Here is a 24835-nt window from a genome sequence, read left to right as displayed (position 1 = left end):
ACTACAGCTGGAAGGGAGTTAAAAATAATAGGGATAATTCCATAATCCCTTCTTTCCAGCAGGGAAGCCATGCTCGGAAAGAGCAAAGGTTGGAGATAGAGCTACAACATTGTAGCTGAATTCTTCAGCCCTTGCACCCTGCAGGCCTGGCTCCTAACTGAAAGCGCAGAATCACAGAATTACCCTTTATATCGCAGTGTTTAGCTCCATAAACTACTCAAGCAGACTCCTTGCATTTATCGTGCCATTTACATTTTTGCAGTCCCTTACCACTATCTAATCATTTTGTAATATAAGCCTGTCAACAATACAACTTCATTGTATTAGTTTTTCATTCTTTGTATTCTGATCTGCTTCAATTCAATATATAAAAACTGTCCTTTGTGAGCAAAATTAAAAGAGCAATTGCAATGTTCGTTTTCCTTTCTATCATACTGTACATGTATTTTTTAGTTATCCTTTAATTCTAACAGATTACTAGAGAAATTAAACAGCCTTCTGATGTCAAGTCAGTTTTTTTGTGCTAATCCCATAAAAATTATCCAATGATTTGAATTAGCAATTTAAATAAAACAGCACAGGAGTCATGTGCAAAAAAAAATTAAATTAACAGATTGTTCAAATTAAGTGGCATTGAGTTAAGCAAAGTTGGTGCAGTGGTTAGCACCGCAGCCTCACTGCTCCAGGGACCCGGGTTCGATTCTGGGTACTGCCTGTGCGGAGTTTGCAAGTTCTCCCTGTGACCGTGTGGGTTTTCGCCGGGTGCTCTGGTTTCCTCCCACATCCAAAGACTTGCAAGTGGTAGGTAAATTGGCCGTTGTAAATTGCCTCTAGTGTAGGGAGGTGATGGAGAATATGGGATTACTGTAGGGTTAGTATAAATGGGTGGTTGTTGGTCGGCACAGACTCGGTGGGCTGAAGGGCCTGTTTCAGTGCTGTATCTCTAAATAAAATAAAAATAAATAAAAAGTAGTTTATTTGGGATAATATGCTTAGACATCCAAAATTAACATTGATTTATTTCAATTTATTAATCATGACAATGTAACAGTTTATGTTGTAACTCTTGCAGTGCGGTACTTGGTTGTACTTTTGTTAGAAATGCCTATTGGCATTTCATACAAAGGAAAAGACTTTAAAAGCTAGAAGTATGAAATAATAATTGGAAATACAGAACAGGTCTACCAGCATCCATAAGTAGAAAAGGCAAGTTACATTTTGGGTTTCAGAACAGTCAATACTATGCACCTGAAGGGTTAACTTCTCTTCTCTCTTTATAGACACTGATTGTGCTGCTGTGTACTTCCAACATTTTCTGCTTTTATTGCCTATTAGGCTGCAGTGTATTAATGTTCCAAAATATAGTAGGATCCTGAGTTCCTACCAATTGCCCACATATCTGACTGACACCTGTTTATATTTGGAGATTGCTGCTGACAGGACCTCCTAAAGTCAGCAGCAAACCTGCAGTGTGAACAGAGCAGTGCAGCTGCTGTTGGAGGTGATGCATAGTGCCGAAGTAAATAGTTTTCAGCCATGCCTCCAACAGCAGAGCCACCTCAGCGTCGTATGTAAATATAGCCATTGGAACCAGTAGGAATAATTAAATATGGCCACCAGCAATTGAAAGAGAACTTGTGTCTCTTGTTATGCCCAGGTGAGGAAGGGGTCTAGGGCTCCCCTCTCGGCCTTTTCCTGGTTTGGCCATAACGGGGTTTAATTTTTAAAAGTTTTTTTTTTAGCTTCCCCTCAGTGAGTCCTTGCTCATTGCTCTCTAATTGTAAAGGAATCAAACTGACAGGATTTCTTGGGTTTAAACAAGAAAGGTGTTAGTTTGTTAACCTTAAAACTCGAACTCAGTTAAAACTACTAAAAATATGCCACGCGATCACCCTAGCATGCATACGTGATAAAGACTCTCACAAATAGATACAGAGGAGGAGAAAGAATTAAAGGGCAGAAGGTTTGATGAAGTAGCAGATGGAATTCAGTTGCTGGTTTTGGGTTGGATGTAAAGTCTTTGATTGAAGTTAAGTCTTGCAGTTCTCGTTGGGGCCCAGTGCACACTTTCAACCTTGGCTAGCTGGTACCAGAAGGTTGCAGGGGTCTTCTGTCTTGAGGCTTAAATTACTTCCGTGGGTCCCTGGAACTTTGCCTGAGAGAGTGGCTTTGCTTCCTTCTTGAAATTCAATTGTAGTCTGCTCAAAGCTTTTCTGTGAGCACAATTCAATTAACTCCCAGGTTGACCAGGAGGTTAGTCATGTGACTAGCTTTTTATTTGAAACCAACTCCCCTGCGAGTTTGTGGATTCCTCAGAGCTTACCAGACACTCTCAGTGTTGGGCAGGATTTGGGGGTGGGGTGGGGAGTGGTGGAATGCTGGCTCTTACACATTCAATGACTCTCAATATCTCTTGATCATCACTATTGACAAAACCCATCTGGCTAATTTGGTCAGGGAGTACTTCCATTGTCTCTCTAGGCAACTGTCTCTCAGAATACAAATGTGCAGCCATGTTTTCAGCCACTCATTCATGTGTTCTTTTTAAACAAGTTATATTCAATGTCCAGTAACAGTTCAAAATAGTGTTCCATATGATGAAATGAATATGTTTTCATTTGGCAGGTGTGGTTTCCATCACACTATACAGATCACAAAGTAATTTTGCTACCATTGCCCTGTATAGGCCTACTCCAGCCACTTGTCAGGGTATCAGTCAAAAAGTAGACTATTAGTAACTTGGAAACCATTTGCACATGTAGAATTGTTATAAAGTTGACCTGGTTGCTGCAGAAACTGCATTCAACATAAACAGTGTGGGTTCTGTAGTAGTACACCAGGGAGGCAACATTGAGCAACAACTTCAGAGAGCTATTCTCTAATATTAAATGAGTCGTTAGTTATCCCATCTAGATGATGGCAAAAATTGCCATTTCCCTGCTGAGAATGAGACAACTTTATATTATTCACTAATGAAGGATAGGGTAAATCAATACGCCATTAATTTCAGCAGGAGTTCTCCTCATCGTCTACCGTAAGTTCAGCAGAACATCCACAGAAACCCGGGAGAAATGGCGTAATACTTAATGGCGGATGGTCCCAACCAAATTCTTCCCCATAGTGTACAACAACACCCTGAAGTAAATGCTTGTGGAATCACTAAACAAATTAGAATACATTACATTTATTTTGTCTTAACACATGAATAAGTAGTTTCCTTTATGTTGGCAGGATGTGGAAAATTACAGTACTGGTGCTGACAGGAGCTTTTTAGGTAAGCTGCTTTCTTGTTTTTATTAATTTTTAGGTTACACTGCCACTTTAAAATAGTGTATACTAACTTGTATTATTTGCATGAGCATACATATGTTGGCTATAGACATAAATGAAGTATTTTATGATAATACAACATTTGGAGACTTAAAAAAATCTACCTCTGTTATCTGTTGGAAAACTGCTTGAGCCAGCAATATTGTGTTGAAGAAAGTTTGTCTGATTAATCAATCAGTGTTTTTTTTTCTTGTTCTTGGGATATGTGTGATGGTGGTAAGACTCCATTCATTGCCTTCACTAGTCACCTTGAGAAATTGTGATGGCCTCTCTCCTTGAACAGCTGCTGTTCTCGTGGTTAGAGTGTTTGCAAGATAGGGAATTTCAATATTTTGACCTAGCAACAGTGAAGGAATGGCAGTTAATATCCAAGTCAGAGTGACATGGCTGCTATTGTCCTTCTCGGTGGTTGGGCTTGTGAAATGGGATATGCTGTCAAAGTAAGCTAGGTAAGATGTTTATATTTAAGTAAAATAAATGGTGCTGGAAGATGTATCGATGTCCAAGATACCCTTGCATGGATCATTAGAAGAGATTGGCTAAGCCAATGGAAGTTTAAATATTTTCCTTGGAAGCACTGGATAAAGGTAAAAGTTCTGTGAAGCTTTCGAGGGTGTATGTGTTAACATATACACACCTTCACACCATCGAGAATAATTCCCCAGGGATGTCTACAGTATCAAGGCTTCATTCAAACAAATTGAACAGAGAGACGGCTAAAACAAGTTAGTGATTTTGAAATGGTATTGATGGTGGGATTCCATCTTTAATATGGTCCGTCACCCTTCCAATTAAGAGATTACAGTAATGCCCTTGTAATATTTAGTTTTTGGTTTTAGAGATACAGCACTGAAACAGGCCCTTCGGCCTGCCGAGTCTGTGCCGACCATCAACCACCCATTTATACTAATCCTACTCCAATTCCATATTCCTACCACATCCCCACCTGTCCCTATATTTCCCTACCACCTACCTATACTAGGGGCAATTTATAATGGCCAATTTACCTATCAACCTGCAAGTCTTTGGCATGTGGGAGGAAACCGGAGCACCCTGAGGAAACCCACGCAGACACAGGGAGAACTTGCAAACTCCACACAGGCAGTACCCAGAATTGAACCCGGGTCCCAATATTTCCATGTGTAGCTTAAAGCTGACATAAAGGAAATGTTGCAATTCCATCAGCTGTGAAAATTGCAAAATGTCATCCCTTCTGCCTTTGACTGCCCTCAGCTGTATTTAAAACTTTTTGCAGGACCTTATTCTTCTAGAAAATGTTCTAAAATAGCATGAAGTTTTCACAGGTAATCCTCTTAAATGCACCTGATGGATGTTGTTGAGCCTATAGAGGACTTGCATGACAAAAGCCTCAGCTGCATTAATATTTCTGGACTCGTGTTGTCGGTGGCAAACTGGCAGCCTAAATAAGAGGAAGTGCACACCATCACGAGGGACAGATTCCATTGTCACTTGGGTGGCAGCATGCCCTCCAGCAACGTTCACAGAAGCTGGTTTGCCACTTGTGGACAGGAGCACCTGACCTCTTCTCACTCAGCCTGTTAAGGTGTGTTGACCCTCCCCAGCCATCACTAAACAGTAGTGTTTCCCAAATCATGTAGGTGACATCACAGGGCCTTTTGTTTTTACAATCAACAATTGGAGCATAATAATCCCCACCAAATGGTACTGAATTGTTTATAAAAGAAAATTTGACCAAATAAAACATTTTTATATTTGAATCGTATAATTCATAATTTGAAAAAAAGTAATGTTGAAAAGAATTAAACCCTAAATTTCTTTTGAAGTATTAACGTGTAATTGGTTAACACCTCCATTTTAAATAGCAGACAGAAGAATGTTATCAATGTGTTAAGGATTCATTTACTAAACCACTAACAGCAGTTTACCAACTTAATGTTTTAAAGAGAACTCTGAAAAGTTTATAATGGAAGTAAATGTCAATAGTTTACTCACAATCCTTTCACTCGTGGTCTGAATCGTATGTTAAGTGTTGTTAATCTGATCTGTAATATTGAATTGTTACCATTTCTGATTTTTCATCTTCCTGTAGTGCATTGTTAGGTATGATTGACTTTGCTACTGTGCTTTGTAAGTACAGTTTATAAACTTGAAAGGAACGTATCTCTGAAAATGTAACAATCTATTTTATTCATGAGCCAAAATGTACAAGAACACAAGAAATAGGAGCAGGAGTAGATCATATGGCCCATCAAACCTGCTCCGCCATTCAAAACGATCATGGCTGATCTTAGGATTCGACTGTACATTCCCGCCCAGTCGCCATGTCCCTTGTCTTTAGAAATTGATCTAACTCTGCTGGCTGATGCTCAAACCTGACCACAGGTAAACATAACATTACAGCTAGGGGAAGAAACACTGTATCCATACTGATGCGGAAACATGACTGATGTCAGATAAGCAGAATTGGGATGGGGAATTGGAAAGGAATCCATAAAATGTTTCTCTGCTTTTCAGCTGAATAAGAACAATAGTAGTGCTTGGCAGTAAAAAAAATGTATGCAATACATTTAAATGAAAGGATCAGTGGAACTAATCTGCACTTCTATGTGTTAATGTCACAAATCAGTGAGAAGAACAGTTAACATTTAGCCATCGCTCAGTTGGTAGAATTCTCACTTCTAAGTCAGAGGTTGTGGGTTGAGGTCCCAGTCCATAGACTTGAGCACAAACATCTAGATTGACGCTCCAGTGAGAGTGTGCAGCACTGGAGAAGATGCCGTCTTTCGAATGAGATGTTAAACCGAGGCCCCATCTGCTCGTGGGTGGATGTAAAAGATCCCATGGCACTATTTTTTGAAGTAGAGCAGAGGAGTTATCCCCAATGTCCTGGCCAATATTTATTCCTCAAAAGAAACAGATTATCTGGTCATTATCACATTGCTGTTTGTGGGACCTTGCTCTGCATAAATTGGCTGTTGTGTTTCCTACATTACAACAGTGACTACACTTCAAAAAGTACTTAATTCGCTGTAAAGCAGTTTGAAATGTCCTGAGGTTATGAAAGACGATATATAAATGCAAGTCCTTCTTTCTTTAACGTTTTGTTTGAATTATATTGTTTTGCATTTCCATGGTCCTGAGAGGGAATGAGTGCTTGATGCTTATTCTTCTACCAATATGCTGACAAATGAAGTGCAAAGGGACAGGATATCCTTTAATATTAATCATCGGTGTCTAAATCTGCCAGAAGTAATGTGCTCACACTGGTTAAGCTGGAAGGCAGTAGTGATGTGTGACTAATTTACTTGAACTTTTTAAACTACTGAGATGGCTCAATTACATAATTCTTCACTTACCTACTTAATTTTTACATTGTAAGTGCTCTATGCAACACAAAAACATTTCAGGCAACCAAAGTACTTAGTATGTAGGAAACTAGTGCTGTATTATCTTCCAACATGAATTGTTACAAGAAGACAAAATGTAATACACATTCTGCATGAAGTCATTCTATTTTGTTTTCTAGATTACGCACCTTCTAACATGCATTTATTTGCAAACGAACGTCAATCCCAACCAGAAATGTGCTACAACAGTCACAAGCAGAGGTAATTTGGAATATTTGTTCTAGTTCATATTGATATAGGTTGTGCATTACCTACTTGTAGTCAATAGAATAGGTAGCTTTTAGACATTTTAATTTTATGTTTGTGTTCACCCACCAGGACTTGGCATAATTGGCTAGGAAGTTAGAACAATTGTCTTTTCACCTCTGCATTTCAAGTTTGATTTTAGCCCATACCATCTATGTGCAGTGACTGTAAGGATCTTAAGTTAAATATGTTTTGGCACCTTCAGTCCAATTTCAAGTAAAGGAGGTGTCACAGAATAAATTGATCTGATTTGCAATTTATAAAAAAGACTTGCATTTATATAGTGCTTTTTATGACCAACGGGCGTCTCAAAGCCCTTTACAGCCAATGAAGTACATCATTGCTATCATTACAAAGTTGTCAGTCCTGAGAATAATGGGCATGGGATATAGAAATATAATAATGGTTCGTTGGGGAAATGTGCAGCATTTTAGCCTGCATTTACCTTATACGGGACCTGATCTGGAAGTACTTAATGTTGAAAATGTGAAGATAATCCATTTCCAAGTGCTTGCATCTTTCGTTGTGATCAGTACAAACATTCACTAAAAACAAAATAATGGCGTAAAATTTGTTCACATAGCGCCACTTCAAGCAGCGCTAAACAAACTACGTTGATTCCCTGGGGACAGGCAGCGCTGTGAGCCACTACCTACATAGCCCGCATGGCTTTCTTCAATGATATCAATGAGGAAGCCTGTGTAGGTAATGGCCCGTAGTGCTGTCTGCCCCTGGGGAATCGATGTAAGTCTGTGTAGTGCCGCTTGATGTGGCACTATGCAAACAAATTTTGCCCCACTAGGTTTTCCAGGTTGTCAAAGTTCTGTAAGCACTGAGAGTTTCCAAATAAACCAATTAATCTAATTTTGAAATTAGTCCTATCTATAAATTATGGTATTTTTGCAGGCTATACTAAAACTATCCAGTATTCTTTGTTATGCTGACCCTTTTGATCTTCAGAGGAATGGCTGTTTCTCTGACCCTACTTTGAAAAAGAACAGGGAGTTCACCCAGTTTTCTAGCCAATATTCAGCCCTCAATTAATGGCATGAAAGCAGGTTAACTTGCTGTGAGCAGATTGACTGCTGCAGTGTCTACACTGCAAAAGTAATTCATTGGTTGTGAAGCACTTTGGGAGGTCCCAAAGACATAAATGGCAATATATAAAGGTAAGTTTTTTATATTTTGGATAGACTCAAGTGACACCAGGAAACAGTCCTGCTCAGGGAGCAGTTATCTTTTATGCTTTTACAATAAAACTGTGTGAGATATTAATTTTTAGTCACTGCAGTTGAGGAAGGAAACGAGCTGGCCTTCTGGCCAGCTGGATCCTCCAGTATTGCTGCCACCAACACTTGATCTTCCTCTCCTTTCATTGTGGAACTTGCTGTTCTCCTCTGGCGTGGGTGTAGCTGTGTTGGCATTTGCAACAGATATTATGAATGATGAGGCATACTGCAGGCCCACCTGCAACACTGGTAATCTGATATTTTAGGCCTACAAAACAGACAACGTTATAATGCTAGCTCCGAGAAACACTGTCAATGAGTAATTGCATTGTGAGTGATGGTTTTGTGCTTCTGCATGTTTGTGTGTGAATGATTGGAAGAGAAGATATAATAAGAACAGGCTGGTAATATCCTTGATGTTGGGAACTTCACCTTCCCCCTATTACCTCTATGCTCTCGTAACCTATAATGGCCAATGTGGTCTATTCAAAGAGTGTCAGTGAAATTTTAGGGCCTTCTTTCATATTTGTTCTTTAATGTGCCATCTTATCCTTCAAGCACAGAAGAAATTGTGGGATGTTCAAAAGATCACATGGAACATAGAAGTGCCCATAATCCTGTACAATAATGAATGCAAATGCATCATGCATCTTACAAGATAACTACAGATGAGGAAGGCCATTTGATCCATCATAATTCATCCATCCAGAAAGACCCTATAACCTCCTCATTCCAGTATCTAATTGTTTCTTAAATGATTCCAGAGTTTTTGCCCCTGCTAATCTATATGAAACTCTATTCCTTGTATTGATCACGCTTTGTGAGAAAATTCACCTTTTACTGGTTTGAACCTGTGTCCCTTTGTTGTACATTCAAAGGTTAATTTAAAATACTTAAATTGCATTCTGCATTCCTTAACTATTTAAATATCTCTATAACATCACCTCTTACATGCCTTCTTTGTAGACTGAAAAGCCCAAATTTCTCCACGCTTCCTTCATAACTCAATCCTCTGACAGCAGGGATTGGACGTGAGATTTTTCTCTGCACTACTTCCTGCACTTTTTTATTTTTATTTATTTTATTTCGAGATACAGCACTGAAACAGGCCCTTCGGCCCACCGAGTCTGTGCCAACCAACAACCACCCATTTAATCTAACCCTGCAGTAATCCCATATTCCCTATCACCTACCTACACTAGAGGCAATTTACAATGGCCAATTTACCTATCAACCTGCAAGTCTTTGGCTGTGGGAGGAAACCGGAGCACCCGGCGAAAACCCAGGGAGAACTTGCAAACTCTGCACAGGCAGTACCCAGAATTGAACCCGGGTCCCTGGAGCTGTGAGGCTGCAGTGCTAACCACTGCGCCGCCACTTGTTTCTTATCAAACTGAAATGAGCACTACTCAGGACAGGAACTGACCAGAGCACGATACAGTTGATCACAACTTCTGACCTGTATTCTACTGTTTTGGCAATTTAATTGAAATTCTGATATCTTTGTTAATTGCTGCACTGCATTGGTTGAATGTGTTGGGTATGAAGTCTCCTAAATCTCTTTCAGCTTCTTCTTTTAACCCCATCCATGAACTGCTTGTGTCATGCATTTTTTTTCTTATGTGCAATGCTTTACACTTGTATTTACAATTTATACTTATTAAATTTGGTCTGCCTTTGTCCTCCACACATACATATTTTTTCATCTGAAGTGCCATAAGCAGCAACATTGCATGTGACCAGAAATTCCTACCTTGCAATTCTTATCATTATACGAATCACGGGCTATCACATTTTGCACAGGAATACGAACATGAGATTAAGGAATTAAAAATTAATTTTAACCGAACTGAAGTTATGATTGGCTTTTATGACTGTTGCTTTCAAGAACATCATTTTTAAGTTGTACAGTATTTGTTCACATTTATGAAATGAGACAACTCAATACAAAATATAGCAATGGTGATAATTTTGAATCCAGCGCATCAGGTCAGTTTTAGGATGTGTGTCTGGAAATATGAAGGTTCTCATCGGTAAACATTCAAGAGTAATATTTTTCTATTACTTAAATGAAAATCCACTTGTACATATTACTATTGAACTTTTTACCATAGTAAGTCTTCACTTTGAGCATTTAAAAAAAATTGTCTGTTCTAATTTTCTTCTTGCGGAAGTAAGTTTCAATATATTGCTAATTATGAAATCATTACAAAACTTTATTTTTGGGTTGCAATAGGCATTAACAATCAATGCCTTTTCTTGATTAGAGAAGAAAAGCAATGTGAAATCACAAATTACATTTTAAGATATAAATTTTGGAGGTTTTTTAATGCTTGTGTGGTAATCAGCAAAATACAACTCATTGATGGCAAGAGCTACAGAAACATTTGGCACATATTTTATATGTCCTACAGCTTTCTATTTTTATGCTTTTGAGGTTTTTGCTGTCGTTTCTGTGATACCCTGATGGAACTTGCGATTGCAATGTACTTTTCTTGTTTTTGCACAATCGTCCAAAAAGGTTGTGTGGAATAATAGGGCAAAATTTCAAGAGTGCAGTAACAGACATGCAACAACACGAAATCTGGACAGTAACTTAGCCAGTTTGAGGTTGCTGTTCTGAATGTGTGAACACAATTTAATTCGTATGGGACATATATTCTTTTTTTAAAAACAGTTCCATGGGTGTAAGAGCTATTATAAAATGAGCAGAAATCAAGTTAGCAATAATATCACAAGGCAATAACAAACTGCAATTACTAGTATAGTGCAACAGTTTTGCAATGATTGTAGTGCCTAGAACAGTATTTCTGCTACGTGATCCTCATTCAGCAATCCAACAGTTTATTTGCAGTCTTCCCCATAATGATTGACTTTCTTATGCCGTGCTTTTATCTGATCTGCAATTTCATCTCCATCGTACGAAAAAAATGGCAACCTGTGTAAGGTATGTGGGTGGCATGGCCCATGCACCCAGGCCCTTACATCAATGGCTTCAGGAGAAAATGAGTAAGGAAAGGGTATTGAGAAAAGAACAAAAATAAAGTCAAATGAAAATGTTATCAGCTTCTACAGAATAAACATAAAATGACAGTAAATAATAATCCATAACTGGCCTCCGTGTTCTTGTGCTAAGAAGAGGGAGATTAGCTGCTGAAGTTCCACACTTATGGATGCCAAATTCAGACAGGATTGGCTCCATTGTGATGCTAAGGTCAAACAAGTTGCTCCATGTTTAGGCCCAAGACATGACTAATAAGCACTTGGCTAATGCCCCACAGGGAGAAGAGGATAAAGGGGATAAATCAAGGGGAAATAACTCCATATTTAGTGGTAGAACATATTGATTCAGGCACTTGTAAATGCTGTGATATAGGAAAATTCAAAGCACACACACTGATTTGTGCATAGTGGTCCAATGTGTGATTTATTTTGAACAGTGTTTTGTTAAACATATTAATTACTACAGTTACATGCTATAATTTATCGCAACCTACTACAGCTTGTCTTAGAAATAAAAATCACAGGTGCACACATGGTTGAATTTTACCGAGCTCCCATGGTGGGAAGGGGTGAATTTTAAACTTTGTACAGTATTGGGGGGGGGGGGAAGGTCATATTTCAAAGGTAAGTGTTTTTGGGGGGGGGAAGGGCAAATGCTTAATGTTATTGGTATTGGGGGGTGGGAAAGGGGCAATAGAATTTTTATTGCAACAGTTGGGGTGGGGGGGGGGGGGGGGGAGTGGTGGGGATATGACTTTAAAAAATTTAAATTCACCAGCTGGGCTGCTGCCCTTTTAAAAATAGCACCAGTGTCAGACAGCTCGCCCCTCCACGTGATTGGGGTGGGGTGGGGGGGGGGGGGCAACCCATATATTTAAATGAGCCACCGTGCAGTAGATCACGGCAGCTCAGCAGGGCGCGGGCCGCCATTTATTTTGCCAGCCGCCAGGAGCAGCGGCGGGTTCTTAAAGTCCAGCCCATAGAGAGCGAGATCAATAAGTGACTGAAATAAAATTTTACATGCATCAGTAAATCTACAACCAGAAAGATTAGAAAAGTTACAACACTAAGAAGTATTCAAAAAATGTAAGTCTGATGGGAGGAGACGAGAGCTGGAAAGCTAACCGAGGATAGGGAAGAATTGGGAGCTTGGTTACAATTAATAGAAAAGGATCTAACAGTGAGGTCTAAGAATGTATCAATATAAATTGGTACAATTGTCAAATATGTGGCATTAGGCACCAAATTATTCGCATTTGTATTGTACTATAAGTACGTGAAATTGTATTTTAAATATATATAGTTAACGTTTCGGGTCAATGACCCTTCTTCGGGTCACTGACCCGAAACGTTAACTCTGCTTCCCTCTCCGCAGATGCTGCCAGACCTGCTGAGTATTTCCAGCATTTCTTGTTTTTATTTCAGATTTCCAGCATCTGCAGTATTTTGCTTTTATTTTAAATATATCTGTTGTAATTCAGGCATAAGTGAATTTAGAGTCATAGAGAGATACAGCACCAAAACAGGCCCTTCGGCCCACCAAGTCTGTGCTGACCATCAACCACCCATTTATACTAATCTTACATTAATCCCATTTTCCCTCTCACATCCCCACCTTCCCTCAATTCTCCTACCACCTACCTACACTCGGGGCAATTTTTACAATGGCCAATTTACCTATCAACCCGCAAGTCTTTGCATATGCGAGGAAACTGGAGCACCCGGAGGAAACCCACGCGGTCACAGGGAGAACTTGCAAACTCCGCACAGGCTGTACCCAGAACCAAACCCGGGTTGCTGGAGCTGTGAGGCAGCGGTGCTAACCACTGCACCACTGTGTACATTGTTAAGCTGCTATGATGAAGCTTTAGAGATATTTGAAAACAATCTATTCCTGAGCATCCTATAGCTGCATTAAATTGCACCACAGAAACACAAAAACATGGTTGTCCAAGGTTCACCTGTCAAACATCTACAGCTAGCTTTCCATTAATATTGACTGTAATGTGATCAAAAAGCTTTGCTTCTGGACAACAGACATATTTGAATATATTCAAAATGGGTGACTTAGGACTGGGAGAAGAAAACCATTTTCTTATTCCGGTGCAAATTCACTTGGCTTTGCTTTGACTTTGCACCAATTTTTAGTACTAGCATCACATTGGTGAGCATTCTTTACACTTGTTTATGTTTTGTTTGTACTATAACACCATGTCTTAGAGTTCTGCATTAAAGTTACTGTATTTTTACAGGAAGGCAAGTAGCATGTTTCCTTTTGAATGACCCATCACTTTTTTTGTCTGTTTTAGGTCATTTGCTGAGCAGTATTCCCATCTGGATCCTGAAATCTGTCTACTATTAGAGGAAAAAGAACAAGCTCTGTTAGCTCTTCGTGAAACTGTGGAGGTAGGTAGAGTAATTCTGCCTCATGCTGCTATATAATCTTCAATTGGTATCATTAGGCATGTTTACAATAGAACCTGTCCTCTAAATTGCAGAGCACTGTTGGAATCCCCAAAGGAAATCCTATGCTGAGAATTTTGTTTGCTGGAAGCACCATTGCAACTGTAAGCAAGACTTGAGTAGAAAGCTCAGTAGTAACTAAGCGTTTTGCAATGCAAAAATAAATTCAGATGTATACTGCAATGTTAATTAAAGCACAAGGGAAATGGTAGGAGAAATCACCCAGTAAGTTTTAAACAAAAAGGAAATGTAACAACCAATATTCAAATCTGTGGTACGGTTTTAAGATGACAACTTCTACAGGCTTGTCGAACACTCATGGGCCCGTTTTATAAAGGAGCAGTGTGACCTAGCAGCTAGTGATACCTACATCAGAGTCATTAACATATTATTCAAAGGTCTAATGAGGCTTGTACTATCCAACAGCATGGCCTCAAAGAGCAGTCACATTTCTTCAGTATAAAATGCAGCTTGCTGTGTACTGAGTATGCAGATATCATGTGCCTGATTTTAGATGCGATCCATGGCCGTCAAAGATCTGCACTGCCAGTGGATTTTATTCTTATGCCAAATCAAATGGGTGATAGTCAGGAGTGAAGGAATTGAGTGCAGACAGTGAAAAGCTTTATTTATTATTGAATTCTAATGTACAGTGCTACAAAATAGTAGGATTCTGGCTCACATTTCCCAATGCAGTGAATTCAAATCTCAATCATGATGTAAGGAGAGGTATTGAAAAGAAACTCAACAAAAGTCGACAGTTGAATCGCCTTAATGGAGGACGAGGAACAGTCCCTACCCACCCCCTCAGCTGGCAAGCAAGGAACCAGACCTTTCAAACCTGTAACCTCTACCATCTAGAAGAACAAGGGCAGCTGGCCCATTGTGAACACCATCACCTACAAGTTCCCCTCTGAGTCAAACGCTATCCAGACTAGGAAATATATTGCCATTGCCTCACTGTGTGGGTCAGAATCCTGGAACTCCTTTCCTAACAGCACTCTGGATGTGCCTTAACCACGTGGTCTGCAGCGTTTCAAGAGGGCAGCTCACCACCACCTTCTCAAGGGCAATTAGGAATGGGCAAAGCCAGTGGCTCTCATGTCCCATGAAGGAATTTTAAAAAATGAGCGAAAAGTCATTTTTAAATTGCCCGTAAAATAAATGTAGTGAAATTAAAACACATTTTAACAAAATTGTTTCAAAATGCATATGCTGAGATTTTTGACCAGCTAAAAAATGATCCATCCTTTTCATATGTATAGTTTGATTGGGTACATTGTTTAAACACAGCACTGCTGCTTCCTGACTACCTTTGTTGCGATGATAAATCTTTATAGTTCATTTCCCATGTTGAACCTTACAGAGGAAGGGATGGACCACAGTTGAGCAGTGTGTTGGTCTTGAGGTTCCACGTGGTAATGGTAAGGGAAGCATGGGGCAGGACAAGCTGCCCTGGCTCAGAAAATGAGTCATATCCCTTCTACCCATCTTGGCTTCTGCGTCCGGCTTGTGATACAGTGACAGTGAGTCAGGAGTGTAAATGTGCTGAAGAAAGAGGCTAACTCTTCCTGTCCAGGAATAAAGCTGTGCTCTGTTCAACATTCATCATCGCCTGAAAAAGGTTTTGGCAAACCATTTTTCAGTTGCTAACAATGACGTGATTCACATTGAAATGTATCATCAAACCACCTGCACATTACAAATTGACAAAGGACTCCTCTGACCATTTGCCTATCCCACATTAACAAAAGCTTTGCCAAACAATTTTTCTTGAATACAGTGCCTCTTTTATCTCTCATAGGATTGCAACTGAATTTCTCATGCATGCAAAAGATCATATCTCCAAAATTATGTCATGGGATACCAGCATATGTATGTTTAACACTTCTAAATTTTCTCTGCAATATCAGTGTATGTGTATACCTGTTTCATAGAAATAATTTCTTCACCAAAAAAACAGAGGAAGGATTTTAAGGTTAAATATTCAGGCATTAGTATCTCATAGTATCATTTCAAGACCATATTATTCTTTTTGGGGACTAAGTTTAATCCTTTGAGTATTGCATCTGTTTTGTAATCTTGATATAACCTGTTTTTTTTAAATTTTAGAGTATTTGAAAACTTCATCTGTATACTTTGAATGGCAGATAGGACTGATGCTCCCTCAGTATTACCGAGGAGTGTCAGCCAGATACGTGTTAGTCTTTTGGATCTTATGGATGAGACTTTAAACCAAGACCCTATCTGCATATTCCAGTAATTTAGTTGGATTTTAGAGATCCCATCGTACAATTAATAGTCAAATAGGGAGCTGTCCCGGTGTCCTATCCAACCTACATGCTCGACCAGTATCACTTGTATGTTAGATTGTACTGTGTATAAAATGGCTGTAATGCTTCCCTACAGAACAACTGTCATTGCACTTCAAAGTAATTCATAGGAGCTCATAAATGCCTGAATTCTGTACCACTTCTTGTTTCGGAGTCTTGTATAATTGGAGACACAAGTCCGAGGTTGACTCCATAACCAGTGCTACGAGCATAAGGAAATGCTGGTCTGAAGCGTGCTAGGAGCCTGCACACCATCTGTGTGAAAGGTTTGTTGAGGCTACACTTTTAATGCAAATGAGAGGGCCTTCCTGTAATGCAAATCCAGCTCCTGAGTGCCCATTTCCAAACAGCACCTTAGAGGAGGCCCGTGTTAAATAATACTCCTTGGCTGTCTTTTTTTTTAAAAAGTCCATCCTTGGTTTCTGGCCCTGCTTTCCTTTGGCCTCCCATAATTATTTATATAATGGGCATAAAGCATTTAAAGAAGAAAAATGACTGCACTTCAAGACCAGCTGGCACCCTGCCACAGCTGCCAGCGCCTGATATTGCAGCCCCAAACTTCAGTTGGTTTCCCACCACAAACATTTTTCAAGGAGCTGTCATCACATTATGAGGTGATGCTAACTTTGAGGGATACAGGCAGATGCAGCACTTGAATCGTGGTCCCAGTGGTGCTGTGTTGGAACTACATTATACACGCACTGGGCTGAATTTTATTCTGCCACTGGGAGCGGCGGCAGGCGAAAAAAAAAAATGCGACCTGCACGCATGGGCTGCATACCACCACACCCCTGCAATCTAGCATACGGTGGCTCATTTAAATGCGCATGGTGGGTTGCCTCCCCCAATCACGTGGCGGGGGCGGCCTCAGCAACGCCATGAACAGCGTCAGCTGCCTCTGCGCAGGCACTGGCGCCATTTTTAAAGGCCAGACCTGAACCGAAACTACATAGTTGAACCCACCCCCCCCTTCCCCAGAACTGCACTGTAAATAGATTTCTGACCCTCCCTCCCTCCAAATACAATGAAAATAAATGGCCACCCTGTTTCCACCACCCCCCGCCTCCCCGCCAAAACACTTCCATTGAAGATTTGACCTCTTTTGCACCCCTCCCCCCTCACTACACTAAAAATCCTAAGTTCCCCCCTTCCCTGGTGGTGCCAGCTTTCCCTAGCCGGGTAAGTGAAGATGCATGAGTGCTGCCCATCGCACGGTAGATCTCGGACAGCTGATAAGATTGTGGGGAATTGTAGGTAAATGTATTCATAAGGTTTATTTAAATATTTAAAGTTGGGTCCCATAGCCAAGCAGCGGGGGGGGGGGGGGGGGGGGGGTGGCGGGTGGGGGGGAAGTCACCAGGGAGCCTCGCTGCCACCTTGAAGATCAGGCCCGCCAATCCCAGAGTCCGGCTCCCTGGCGGGCTGCTGCCGCTCCGACTTTCTGGCCCCCGCCATGGAGCCCGACGTCGGGAGCTCAACAAAATTCAGCCCACTGTGTGTGAGGCAGGTGAGACATTTCTGAGTAATGGATAAGGCATATAGATTTGTAAGTCTATATAGTTCTGATGCTGTATATTACAATGTAGACTTTTGAGGAATATGCATAATTGTAATTTGTTTTATTGCCAGATTTATATCTGGAGTTCTCAAGAACACTAGAGACCATTTTAAAATCCTATTTCTATTTCCTGCATTTTCACTATCAGACTTTTTACTTTCTGGGAGCAAACAGATTCTGTCATACTACTCTACAGTTTGGAACTTGAGAATATCCTGGGCTGACTGTCTCTGGTACTCCCTCGCATCATCCTGGTCTCTTACTTCCTTTCAGAACTGCTCTTTACATTAGGCTGTCTCAAAGCTTGGTTGTGATTAGTAGCTCGAGCTGTGGGGAATCACAAGCGTAATCCCATATCTTACCATGACATGAAGTTCATTCATATGTGTTCTGTAATTCATCCTAATAATTTATAATATTAGTATTGTCTTTCTGCAAATTATTCTTTTAGAAAGCAGATATTTATTGGCATCATCTTTGTAGCTAAGTCAATAGCGGCACAGTGGCGCAGTGGTTAGCACCGCAGCCTCACAGCTCCAGCGACCCGGGTTCAATTCTGGGTACTGCCTGTGTGGAGTTTGCAAGTTCTCCCTGTGTCTGCGTGGGTTTCCTCCGGGTGCTCCGGTTTCCTCCCACATGCCAAAGACTTGCAGGTTGATAGGTAAATTGGCCATTAGCAATTGCCCCTAGTATAGGTAGGTGGTAGGGAAAATATAGAGACAGGTGGGGATGTGGTAGGAATATGGAATTAGTGTAGGATTAGTATAAATGGGTGGTTAATGGTCGGCACAGACACGGTGGGCCGAAGGGCCTGTTTCAGTGCTGTATCTCTAAAACTAAAAACTAAAACTAAAGCCTACAGCTCTCAGTGTTTTAAACAGAGAAGACCTCTGGTATTTGACCACTTACATTCCTTTAGTTTGACTCTTTCACTGACACATCCTATATTTGAAGAATCTGTGTCTCAGACAGTATTAACCTATAATCTTACTCTATTTAATGGATTAAATTGGCCAAGCATTTTAAGCAATGACAACCTATAATTAACAGACAAAAGCAATATTCAATGATAAGTTCACAACAAATTGAATACAGAGCCATGCAAAGAGCTTTGTGATCAGAATTGGTTCTAGGAGGATTATTTCTTCCCCTCACTAGCCTGATACACAGGAACAGCCACTGGTAAGGGAGTTAGACATAGGAGCAAAACGGTGAATGCATTTTTTTGGTTACTAGTATCTTGAACTGAAGTTTCACCATTTTGAATTAGTAACTGTGATTGTACAATGATACATATTTGCATGATTATGAATCTAAGCTTTATCCTTTGCATAAATTACATGGGTGGGCACTTTTGAATCATTCAGCTTGGCTGCATAACATGTTTGTGCTTAAACTTAAATCACTGTGAATTATGTGGGTTGGACCTCTAGCCTCGAACCAATTCCAACACTGCCTCTTCCACAAAAGCACAATCACTTATGACAGTCAAAATATGCTGCAAATTTTGCCTGGTATTAAACTGCATTAGTACTGCATACTATGCACCACAGTATTTATTGCCAACATTATTTAATGAAATGTAACCTGAACAACATAATGTATCTCTAGCACTGACTCCATTAATCTGTTTAAACTTTCAGTGTCCAAAAGGTACACCACACAAAGCAGTGAACATGACTGCATATTACAATGATATTTTGCAGTATTCATTTTCATCTAATTGTTGGAGCTGGGCACTTGAAACGCTTATAGGTCTGTTCTGTAACAAAAGTTGAAGTGAAATGCTGAGACAACTATTCTCAATTATGTAGAAACTTATTTCTTTGTTTTGTCAGATTTTGCAGATGAAAGTACAGAGACTTGAGCATCTGGTTCAGCTGAAAGACCTCCGAATCGAAGATCTGACAAGACATTTGCAGAAACATAAATCAAAGGGAACAGCGAATTGACAACAACCAAAAGATAAAGGGGATCATTAAAATCTCCATGGAAAAAAATATTTGGCAACCTTTTATTCATTTATTGTTTTCAAACACCTGATGTGTCTATTCGCATAATGTTTCTGGGTGTCCCTATCTAAGCAAGGACCTGAATACACTTTCTTCACAGGGTCTGGAGCCACCATAGATTATTGTGTCCTTTCAAAATGAAGGCTGAACTGTGTCATGATACCACTCGTCTGATCTACCTTGTTTCTACTTCAGGAACTATGAGGGAATTGGAATACAGTTTATTTTTATCTAAAGATCTTAATGAATTCTTAGTGCTTAGAGTGGTTTGTTGTAAAAGGTTGCCTTAGGAAAAGATCCTACTCTTTGTATGTCTTTGTGCTGCTAGCCATGAGATATGTAATGTAGAATTTAACACGAAAAATGTAATTGTGAATAAATCATATTTTGTCCAGTTATTTTCCACATTATTGGAAAACAGTGCAGTTTAGTAACTTTATTTCAAATGCCACGATTGTAGCCTATAATATTTTAGAACTGACAGTGATTGAGACATTACAGCCTAGTTTCACCATGAATTCGGAATCCTGTCTGAATGATGTTTCATGTAATTTACAGAATTCTCTTTCAGTTACTCTTTGTGAGAGACATGGCCTATAAAGGGTAAAACATGGAGGAGACAAGGAAACCCATCAGATTGTAAAGCTACTCTCTATATCTAACTCCACTAATGCTATCGTATGGTATATGGAGAACCTATCGTTTTCCCACTAGCTATGGCATTGAGAAATCTTCCAGGGCTTTAGAGTTGATTCTGATGGTCTTTTGAAGTTGGCAGCAATTATCTGAGTCATATCCCAAGAAGAAAATACACTAGTTATTACTAGTTAAGCTAGTTATGATTTTTTTTTGCTGTAACAATTGAGATGAAGGTACTCTCACAGTGCTATTAGTAGGGAGTTCCAGGACTTTGAACCAGAATTGAGGAAGGAATGCGAATATATTTCCGCATCAGGCTGGTGTGTGACTTGGAGGGGAACTTGGTGATCCTGTGCACCTATGACTGCCTTTGCCCTTCTAGGTGGTAGAATTTTTGGGGTTGGAAGGTGCTATTGAAGAAGCCTGAGTGAGTTGCTGCAGAGAATCTTTTAGATTGTACACAATGCACCCATATGGTGGATGTGGTGCTGATCAAGTGGCCTGCTTTGTCCTGGATACTGTCGAGCCTCTGAAATGTTGTTGGAGCTGTATCCAGGCAAGTGGAGCATATTTCATCGTACTCTTTGTTTGTGCCTTGTAGGTGGTGGAGAGGCTTTGGGGCATTAGGAGGTGAGTCACTCGTAGCAGAATATCCAGCCTCTGACCTACTCTTTTAACCACAGTATTTTTGTGGCTGGTCCAGTTTTTTCTGGTCAATGGTAACCCTCAAGATGATGATGGTGGGGATTCAATGCTGGCAATGCCAAGGGGAGGTGATTAGACTCTTGTTGAAGATGGTCATTGCCTGGCACTTATGTGGCACAAATGTTACTTGCCACTTAACAGCCCAAGCCTGCATGTTGTCTAGATCTTGCTGTATACGATCACAGCCTGCTTCACTATCTGAGGAATTGTAAATAGAACTGAACACTGTGCAATCATCAGCGAACATCCCCACTTCTGACTTATGATGGAGGGAAAATCGTCAATTAAGCAGCTGAAAATGTTTGGGCCTGGGACACTAATAACCTCCTGCTGCCACCCCTGCTGATAGCTTGTCTCCATTGGTTTAGGTTGTAGACTAAAGAAAAGTGCAATACTATACTATGTTAGTGGCATATGTTAGCAATCATTATTCACATCACTGTATGTTGTCCAAGCTTAACCTACTACAAGCCACAGTCACAACCTAAAACATCGGTTACACTCCAAACTATAAGCTGTCTGTGATACTTTTATACCCAAACTGATCACAGATCAGAAACAGATGGTAGGCAAACCGATTATAACTGTTGGAGCCCAATTGTTCATGAAACTTGAGTTCTGATGATTTCCATTTTAGAATTCTAGAAATATCGATTAATCTGCTCAGCTCAGTTCAATGACTTGCATAGAATTTACAGCACAGAAATAAGCCAATTGGCCCAACTGGTCTATGCGGCTGTTTATGCTCCACATGAGCCTCATCCCACCTGATTTCATGTAACCCTATTTTCATATTCTTTTCTCTGTCATATACTTATCTAGCTTCCCCTTAAAGGCATCTATGCTATTTGCTTCAATTACTTAATTAATTCTTTAATGAAGGTTGCTCAACTGAATAGATGGCTATTCTATCAGCTACAGAGGAAAGATCTTTCAAATACAGGAGCTTCAGACTTGTCGGGGAACTAGGCTGAAGCTTAACTTTGTTTTAAATTGATTTATTAACAGACAGTACAGTACCATGTTTTAGTTTCAGTTTTATAAGAGTCAACTTTACAGCAACTCCATGTGATACATTTGAGAAAGCAGTCCTGCAGAATGTAACACCGCTATTCAAGAAAAGAGGGAGAGAGAAAACCGGGAACTACAGGCTAGTTAGCCTGACATCAGTCATCAGGAAAGTGCTGGAATCTATTATTAAGGAAGTATTAACAATGCACTTAGAAAATCATAGTATGATCAGACAAAGTCAACATGGTTTTACAAAAGGGAAATCGTGTACGCCAAATTTATTAGTGTTTTTTGAGGATGTAACTAGTAGGGGAGATAAAGGGGAACCAGTAGATGTGTCCTCAGTACCTTGCTCTACGGCAGCGAGGCCTGGACAACGTATGCCAGCCAAGAGTGACGTCTCAATTCATTCCATCTTCGCTGCCTTCGGAGAATACTTGGCATCAGGTGGCAGGACTATATCTCCAACACAGAAGTCCTTGAAGCGGCCAACACCCCCAGCTTATACACACTACTGAGTCAGCGGCGCTTGAGATGGCTTGGCCATGTGAGTCGCATGGAAGATGGCAGGATCCCCAAAGACACATTGTACAGCGAGCTCGCCACTGGTATCAGACCCACCGGCCGTCCATGTCTCCGCTATAAAGACGTCTGCAAACGTGACATGAAATCGTGTGACATTGATCACAAGTCGTGGGAGTCAGTTGCCAGCATTCGCCAGAGCTGGCGGGCAACCATAAAGGCAGGGCTAAATTGTGGCGAGTCGAAGAGACTTAGTAGTTGGCAGGAAAAAAGACAGAGGCGCAAGGGGAGAGCCAACTGTGCAACAGCCCCAACAAACAAATTTCTCTGCAGCACCTGTGGAAGAGCCTGTCACTCCAGAATTGGCCTTTATAGCCACTCCAGGCGCTGCTTCACAAACCACTGACCACCTCCAGGCGCGTATCCATTGTCTCTCGAGATAAGGAGGCCCAAAAGAAGTAGATGTAGTACACTTGGATTTCCAAAAGGCATTTGATAAGGTGTCACACAAAAGGTTAGTACACAAGATGAGGGCTCATGGAGTTGGGGATAATATATGAGCATGGATAGAGGATTGGTTAATGAACAGGAAGCAAAGATTTAGTGATAAACGGCACATTTTCAAGTTGGCAAGCTGTAACTAGTGGAGTGCCACAAGGATTGGTGCTGGGGCCTCAGCTATTTACAATCTATACTAATGACTTAGACAAAGAAGCAGAGAGTAATGTATTTAAGTTTGCTGACAATACGAAGCTAGGTGGGAATGCAAGGTGTAAGGAGGACACAAAGAGGCTGCAAAGAGATATAGATAGGTTAAGTGAGTGGGCAACAAGGTGGCAGATGGAATATAATGTGGGGAAGGGTGAGGTTATTCACTTTGGTAGTAATAGAAAAGCAGAATATATTTTAAAAGGTGTGAAACTTTGTAAGTGTTGATGTTGAGGCACTTGGGTGTTCCTGTACAAGGAGCATAGAAAATTAGTATACAGGTACAACAAACAATTAGGAAAGCAAATGGCATGTTGACCTATATTGCAAGGGAATTGAGGTACAAGAATAAAGCAGTCTTGCTACAATTGTACAGGGCTCTGGTGAGACCATACCTGGAGTACTTTGTGCAATTTTGGTCTCCATATTTAAGGAAGGATATACTTGTATTGGAGGCAGTACAGCAAACGTTCACTAGATTGGTCCCTGGAATGAGAGGCTGAGTAAATTGTATCTATACCCTCTGGAGTTTAGAAGAATCAGAGGTGATCTCATTGAAGATGAGATTCCGGAGGGACTTGAGAGGGTAGATAATGAGAGGCTGCTTCCCCTGGCTGGGGGATCGCGAACACAGGGGCACAGACTCAGGATAAGGGGACGATCATTTATGACTGAGGTGAGAAGAAATTTCTTCACTCAAAAAGTTGTGACTTTTTGGAATTCTCTACCCCAGAGGGTTGTGGATGCTCCATCATTGAATATTTAAGGCTAAGATAGACAGATTTTTGGTCACTCAAGGAATCAAGGGATATGGGGAATGGACGAGAAAATGTTGAAGCCAAAGATCAGTCATGATCATATTGAATGGCGCAGCAGGCTCGACCGGCCATATGGTCTACTCCTGCTTCTATTTCTAATGTTCTTATATTCTTACCTGACTCTCCAAAAAACTGGCTGGTCCTATAGTTGACAGCAATTTCTTGCCAGATGGCTTATTTTTTCCAACATTACTGACTATTCAGAATTTAGCTAAAGGTCTTCATTGCCTTCAAGTTGTGTATTACTTACTCCTTACTCACCTAAATTAGGAGGTTTTCTAAACTCTTTCCAAGTGGTAAGTGTGATTTATTTTGATATAAGTGTACAAAGCTCTAGTATCTAAGTGTATTTTTCTCTAGATCTGCTTTTTTCAAGCAAGGTGACCATATGTGTTTAAAGCTGTTCCCATTTTAGAACTGATGATACATTTATCTTTCGGTGTTCCAGTCACTCCATCTCTTCCACATTCAATAACTGCCGACCTCCAAAAACACTCCCACCTTTTGTCTATTCTTTAACAGCATTGCTGGCCTTTTCAGCCGACGTCTTGGTTCAGCCCAGTACTGAAGGAACGGGCATGTAGATCAAAGTTGAAACTGATACCGTATCCTTATACTAGTGTGGTGTGCAATCTCTGCCATTTAAATAGGTGACTAGATATTGTTGGACTTTTAACCAAAAGGACAAGCTCATGTCCCAGTTTCAGCTGCCTCTGAGGGTTTAAATGTAATTACCTCTGCAAGGCCATCACAGTACGGAGAGGAAATCCTCCCAGTAGCATTAAAGCACAGTAACCATGAGCCAACTAAGAAACAGAATTAATAGCATTTTAATTTTAATTTCCTGAAGTCTAATTTTTTTAGTCACG

General features: G+C 40.4%; 1 protein-coding gene across 5 annotated transcripts in view; it reads left to right on the top strand.

The window, feature by feature from the left end:
* The window catches only part of spef1 (sperm flagellar 1), a 34032-nt gene extending 14075 nt beyond the window's left edge, over window positions 1-19957 (top strand). For 4 of the 5 annotated variants that reach the window (XM_068020637.1, XM_068020633.1, XM_068020635.1 and 1 more), the window contains 5 exons: window positions 3232-3274; window positions 6839-6920; window positions 13507-13603; window positions 13696-13764; window positions 19390-19957. In XM_068020637.1, coding sequence (XP_067876738.1) covers window positions 3232-3274; window positions 6839-6920; window positions 13507-13603; window positions 13696-13764; window positions 19390-19503 — 405 coding nt within the window. In that variant the 3' untranslated portion in view covers window positions 19504-19957. The remainder of the gene's footprint in view (window positions 1-3231; window positions 3275-6838; window positions 6921-13506; window positions 13604-13695; window positions 13765-19389) is intronic. The other variant, XM_068020634.1, reaches the window with a different exon arrangement.
* The last annotated feature ends 4878 nt before the right edge of the window (window positions 19958-24835 follow it).

The sequence above is a fragment of the Heterodontus francisci genome, chromosome 42 (genome assembly GCF_036365525.1).
Source record: "Heterodontus francisci isolate sHetFra1 chromosome 42, sHetFra1.hap1, whole genome shotgun sequence".
Taxonomy (NCBI): domain Eukaryota; kingdom Metazoa; phylum Chordata; class Chondrichthyes; order Heterodontiformes; family Heterodontidae; genus Heterodontus; species Heterodontus francisci.
This window is presented reverse-complemented; position numbering and strand designations above follow the sequence as displayed.